This window comes from Nicotiana tomentosiformis, chromosome 12, assembly GCF_000390325.3.
Source record: "Nicotiana tomentosiformis chromosome 12, ASM39032v3, whole genome shotgun sequence".
Classification (NCBI taxonomy): Eukaryota; Viridiplantae; Streptophyta; class Magnoliopsida; order Solanales; family Solanaceae; genus Nicotiana; species Nicotiana tomentosiformis.
In genome coordinates this window covers 69860777-69866846 of record NC_090823.1, presented here as the reverse complement: position 1 = coordinate 69866846, position 6070 = coordinate 69860777, and the positions used below count along the sequence as shown (strand labels likewise).

General features: G+C 39.7%; 2 protein-coding genes across 2 annotated transcripts; one reads left to right on the top strand and one right to left on the bottom strand.

Annotated features, from left to right (window-relative positions):
- The first annotated feature begins 203 nt into the window (after positions 1-203).
- LOC138902826 (uncharacterized) lies at positions 204-755 on the top strand. The gene has a single exon (XM_070190726.1). It carries the CDS (start codon positions 204-206, stop codon positions 753-755), a length of 552 nt encoding a protein of 183 aa, XP_070046827.1.
- Positions 756-3036: 2281 nt separating this feature from the next.
- LOC138902825 (uncharacterized) lies at positions 3037-4164 on the bottom strand. The gene is made up of 4 exons (XM_070190725.1): positions 4033-4164; positions 3619-3770; positions 3298-3514; positions 3037-3174 (listed from the first exon to the last, which is right to left on the bottom strand). Exons 1-4 carry the CDS (start codon positions 4162-4164, stop codon positions 3037-3039), a joined length of 639 nt encoding a protein of 212 aa, XP_070046826.1.
- Positions 4165-6070: the final 1906 nt, after the last annotated feature.

The window sequence follows — 6070 nt, the reverse complement described above, 5'->3', positions numbered from 1 at the left end:
GGAGGGCCGTACAGCGTGGGCTAGGCACACGGGTTGAGCTGAGTACATCATTTCACCCCCAGACAGACGGACATTCCGAGCGCACCATTTAGATATTTGAGGATATGCTTCGCGCATATGTGATATATTTCGGGGGTTCTTGGGATCAGTTCTTTCTGCTTGCGGAGTTTGCCTACAACAATAGCTACTAATCGAGTATTCAGATGGCTCCCTATGAAGCACTATATGGGAGGTGGTGTCGTTCGCCAGTTGGTTTGTTTGAGCTAGGAGAGGCTTGGTTGTTGGGTACTGATTTGGTTCAGGATGCCTTGGAAATGGTCAAGATGATTCAGGATCGACTTTGCACAGCTCAGTCTAGAAAGAAGAGTTATGCCGATCGTAGAGTTCGTGATGTTACATTCATGGTTGGAAAGAGGGTTCTGCTCCGTGTTTCACCCATGAAGGGTGTGATAAGGTTCGGAAAGATGGGAAAGTCAAACCCTAGGTATATCAGACCTTTTGAGATTCTTGAGAGAGTGGGTGAAGTGGCCGACAAGCTTGCATTGCGACCTAGTTTATCAGCAGTCCATCTGGTGTTTCATGTGGCCATGCTCCAGAAGTATCACGGTTATCCGTCCTATGTATTAGATTTCAGGTCAGTCCAATTGGACAAGGATTTGACTTACGAGGAGAAGACAGTGGCCATTTTTGCACGGCATGTCCAGAAGTTGAGGTTTAAGAGTTATCCTTCAGTTCGAGTGCAGTGGAGACGTTAGCCGATCGAGGAAGCTACGTGGGAGTCTAAGTCCGATATGCGGAGTAGATACCCACACTTTTCACCAGTCCAGGTACTTTTCTATGTCCTTTCGAGGACAAACGTTTGTTTTAGAGGTGGAGAATGTGATGACCCGATAGGTCATTTTGAGATTGAGCCTCTATTCCCATGTTCTGAGACCTCGATTAGCTCAGTTTAATGTTTCTCGAGTTGTGTGCATAGTCCGTGTCTTATTCCTACCTTCGCATTTGCGAAGGATTGGTCCGCATTTGTAAAGGTTGGGATTTTGCATTTGCGAACCAAATATTGCATTTGTGACTTCTATAGCTCTGAGATAGGATTCGCATTTATGACCATTGTCTCGCATTTGTGATGTTCGCAATTACGTACTAGCCATCACAATTGCGATATCCGCAGGTGGGTAAAAGAGGGGGGAAATGTGACTTAGCTCATTTCTCACAACTTCTCAACCCTAAACACCCTAGAGGCGATTTTCCAAGAGACTTTTCTTCCTAAATTCATTGGTATGTGACTTTAATCCATTTCTTTTTAATTACCCATTACATTTCATGATATTTCAATATCAAATTTAGAATTTTCATGGTAGAAATTAGGGATTTGGGTAGAATTGGGGATTTTTGTAAAATTGAGATTTAGACCTCTAATTGGGGTCGGATTTTGAAACAAATCACATAATCGGGCTCGGGGGTAATTGGGTAATCGGGTTTTGGTCTGAATCTTGATTTTGACCGAAGCGGGCCCAGGGTTGTCTTTTGTTGACATTTTTTCAAAAATGATCTAAATTGAACCTCTTTCATTTGTAGGTAGTTTCTAAAGCTTATTTTGAATTATTAGGTCAATAATTTGCTAGATTTGGTTGGTTTGGAGGCTTGTTCAAAAGACAAGGTTGTTGTTAAGTGATTGCTTGAGTTACGGAGCAAGGTAAGTGTTGGGTCTAACCTTTATTTGAGGTAACGAGGAACCCTTGAACTACATGGTATGTGAACTTCGTGTGAAACGGCGTATATGAGAGATGACGAGTGTATATGCGCCGTTGTGTTGCTTGCTTCTATGTTTTTGTTACTTCATAGTATATCTTGTTACATGCCTTAATTGCTACATGCTTATTTGGCTTCCATGCCATAATTGTTACTTGTCATTTAGTGATCCTAGTATTAAATTGTCCACCCCTCCCACAATTCCATGCTAATTTGCTACTTGTGTCTAAATGCTTTTCTTGCATATCTAAATTGTCCTATTTCTTGCTTGTCTTATAGTATTATAATATTTGTTGCCTTCAATTATGTAATTTCATTTGTATAAGTTGTTAAATGGATAGATATCATGGAGTTAGTAAAGTTGAGACATCCGAGTTGTTCGAGATTCTTTGATTATCATGTTATTCTCCATTACTTACATTTACTCTCTTGATGTAGAAATTCTTGTAAATCTTGGTTGCTAAATTGCTATCGTTGATTGAAATTGTTTGGGGAGTGGGTTGCACGCTGCAACGAAAATTGAAAGGTAATGAGTTGAAATGGTAGAATAAAGACGGATTATGATATTGGCGGATGATGATATGGTGGGATCGGGTTGCGTGCCGCAACGGATTGTATAAAGTTATATTTGTTTGTGAGTGTTGGATTTGCTTCGGTAATTGATATGAGTTTATATGACTTGTTATTCTGGACTCTCTGGCGGTTGGATTTTGAGTTCGTTGTTATGAATTAACTGCTTTATTTCCATTCCTTCCTTTCTGTTATTATTATTATTGCGTACAGGTTATTGTAAGTGATCTGCCTTAGCCTCGTTACTATTTCGTCGAGGTTAGGCTTGGCACTTACAGAGTACATGGGGTTAGTGGTACTCATACTACACTCTGCACTTCTTGTGCTGAGTGAGGTTGCTCGGATCTAGCTATCAGTAGAGACTTATGGTATAGTTGCATGGCGTCCACAGCCCTGAAGTCCCCTTCTACATCATTTTAGCTGTTTATTTTGATTTAGATAGTTATGTTTATTTTAGACCTTTATATGTAGTACTCTAGACGCTCATGTATTTATGACAGCGATTCCGGGATTTGCATTTTGATTTCGTCACTTTTTAGCTTACTACCTTATTTCAGACTATTCAGTGTTATTATTGTCATAAAATTTGGAAATTGTTAAAAATGGTTAATAGATATAGCTAACGTTATATTGCCTAGCAAGTAAACTATTTGGCGTCATCATGGTCCCGAGGGTGGGAATTCCGGGTCATGATAAATATGTGGTCCTATATGCCTAAAGAGCTTCTTCCATTCTCTTATGCCAATCTCGCTTAGAGTTAGAGACAGCCTTTTCCAACAAGTTATAGAGCATCTTGTTAAATGCTTCAGCAAGTCCATTGGCAGCAACATAATACATGTAGGAATTGTGTTGCTTGAAGCCAAAAAGATCACATATTTTATTCATTAGCTTGTTATCAAATAGCTTACCATTGTCCGTCAATATATATCGAGGAATGCCAAAACGATAGATAATAATGACTCAGATGAAGTTAACCACATTTTCCTTCTTTACTTCCTTAAGAGAAACAGCTTCAGCCCACTTCGAAAAGTAATCAATTGTAGCCAAAATGTATACAAGTCCACTAGAAGACTTTGGCAATGGGCTAACAACATCCAAACGCCAAGAATCGAGTGGCCAAGAGGCAATAGTTGGGTATAATACTTCAGGTGATTGATGTATGAAGTTAGCATGGAATTGGTAAGCTTTACACCTTTGAGCATAATCTAAACAATCATTCACCATGGTTGGCCAATAATACTCCATTCTTTTTATGTGGAAATGAAGTTTTGACCCAGATTGATGTGCTCCACATACTCCAGAATGTGCTTCTTGTAGGGCTTGAAGGGATTCATCAGCCCCCAAATAATGTAAGTGCACTCCATCAAATGATCGTCTGTAGAGTTTATCTTTGTAATAAAGAAAGCAAGGGGCTCTCCTTCGGATTTCTGTCTTCCTTCGCGGATTTTCTGACAATATCCCATAACAAAGATAATCAATTAATGGTTGTCGCCAATCTTCAGTTTTAACCTCAAGAACGGCAACAAGATGCTCAACTTTGCATTCTTCTTCTTCGTAGTCATTTGGTGGAGGAACCACTCATCGTTGGCAAACAACGACTTGTATTTGATCGGGAAGAGATAATGTAGAAGCTAAGGCTGCTAATGCATCAGCTCTCTTATTTTCCTTTCTTGGCACGTGTTGAATAGATACCTCTCCAAGACAACATACCAATCTCTGAGCAAATTTGTAATATGGGACCAATTCTGGCTTCTTGACCTCATAGCCACCCAAAAGGTGATTGATCACTAACTTGGAGTCTCCAAAAACTTGTAGTTGCAATTGTTTCATATCCACAGTCATTTCAAGCCCAAGTATGAGTGCTTGATATTCAGCAACATTATTAGAGCAACGTTGTGTCAGAGTGAAAAAATATGGAAAACTTCTCCTTGAGAAGTGATAAACACTATTCTAGCACCAACTCCTTCACGATGTGTAGTGCCATCAAAATACATCTTTTAAAGAGGTTGAATTTTGATGACCATTGCATCATCATTAGGCAATTCATCAGACAACTCCCAATCATCTAGAATCGGATGGTCAGCTAGGAAGTCTACTAATGCTTGTCCTTTTACCGCCTTTTGAGGAACATACACAATTTCCAATAGTTGAAATTGGAGGTACCACCTCGCTAATCGATCACCTAGGACAGGTTTAGACATGACAAACTTGATAGGATTCGCTCTTGAGATGAGTCGCACAATGTCAGCTTAGAAGTAATGCTTCAGCTTCTGAATAGAGAAGACAAGTGCCAAACATAACCTTTCTTCATGAGGCGGCCAAATGGTTGGCATCTTCCATCCAGATTCGAAATAAATCTTCTAAGATATGCCAAATTACCTTGTAAAATTTTAATTTTATGAATATCCTTAGGCTCGGGCATTTTCAAGATAGCATCCACCTTAGCTTGATCAATTTCGATACCTCAGTGTCGAACAATAAAACCGAGGAATTTTCCCGAAGTAACTCCAAAGGCGCACTTTAATGGATACATTCTGATCTCCGAAGTCGTTCGAATACCATCCTCAAATCTTGTAAGTGATCATCTTTCTTCCTTTACTTTACCACCAAGTCGTCAACATAACACTACACGTTTTTACGAAGCATGTCATCAAAAATATTTTGCATGGCACGTTGATATGTAGCACAAGCATTCTTCAAACCAAATGGAATTACCTTGTAGCAGTATATACCTTTAGGGGTGCAAAACACAGTAAGTTCTTCGTCCTTCGGTGCCATGCGAATTTGATTATATCCAGACGAACCATCCATGAAACATATCTCCTCATATCCAGTCGTGGCATCAATCATGATCTTTGGGATGGGAAGAGGAAATTCATCCTTAGGACAAGCGTTATTTAGGTCCCTAAAGTCAACACAAACTCGGATTTAGCCACTCTTCTTTCTTACAAGGACGATGCTTGAAATCCATGTAGGATATTTAACTTCATGAAAGAAACCAGCCTTAATAAGCTTGTTAACTTTGGTTTCAATCAAGGGAACCATTTTAGGTCTAAAGCGACGTTGTGCTTGCTTCACGGGACAAGCACCTCATTTGACAGCAAGATGATGAACAGCCACCTTGGGGTCTAAACCTGGCATCTCTTTGTAACTCCAAGAAAATACGTCTTTGAACTCCTTAAGTTGCTCAATATATTTTCTCTCTTCATCATCAGTTAGAGAGGCACTTACACACTTGGGCTTTGGATCGTTAATAGCTCCGAGATTGACTTTTTTAGTGCATCAACCATTGTCTTCACCCTTCTTCAAGCTCATGTGGTGCATCATTAGCATCTTCATCTTCTTGAGGATCCCCATCATTGAAAGATATGTTATGACATACATGAATATCAAGGCACTTTTCCTCGACTTCCGTATAAGATGAAGCATTTTGTTCTTCATGAATGGTGATATGATATGATGAGCCTACACTTTCTTCATATTCCTCACGTTCTTTAGTGTGCACTATAGTATGAGCCTTTGCTTTGAGGACCTTTCTACATGAAACTACAAGTTGTGTTTCTCGCCTCATTCTAGAAGGAATCAGACTCGGGCAATCTGTGGTCGAAATCTCCTTTTTAGCGAAGATACTAGCTTCGATCCTTCTATTACTTCCATGACGCTTGTGTTTCTTATTCAATGGTGCCAACTTATCAAAGACCGAGGTCCTTGGTTTCGTAAGTTGATCAAACATTGAAGGCTTCTCATT

Coding starts and splice junctions, on each gene's coding strand:
- LOC138902826 (XM_070190726.1), top strand. CDS start 204: ATGGCTCCCTATGAAGCACTATATGGGAGGTGGTGTCGTTCGCCAGTT.
- LOC138902825 (XM_070190725.1), bottom strand. CDS start 4,164: ATGACTGTGGATATGAAACAATTGCAACTACAAGTTTTTGGAGACTCC. Junction 3,515..3,618: donor TACAAGAAGCACATTCTGGA/GTATGTGGAGCA, acceptor TTATGCTCAAAG/GTGTAAAGCTTACCAATTCC. Junction 3,175..3,297: donor AAGTAAAGAAGGAAAATGTG/GTTAACTTCATC, acceptor TTTGGCTTCAAG/CAACACAATTCCTACATGTA.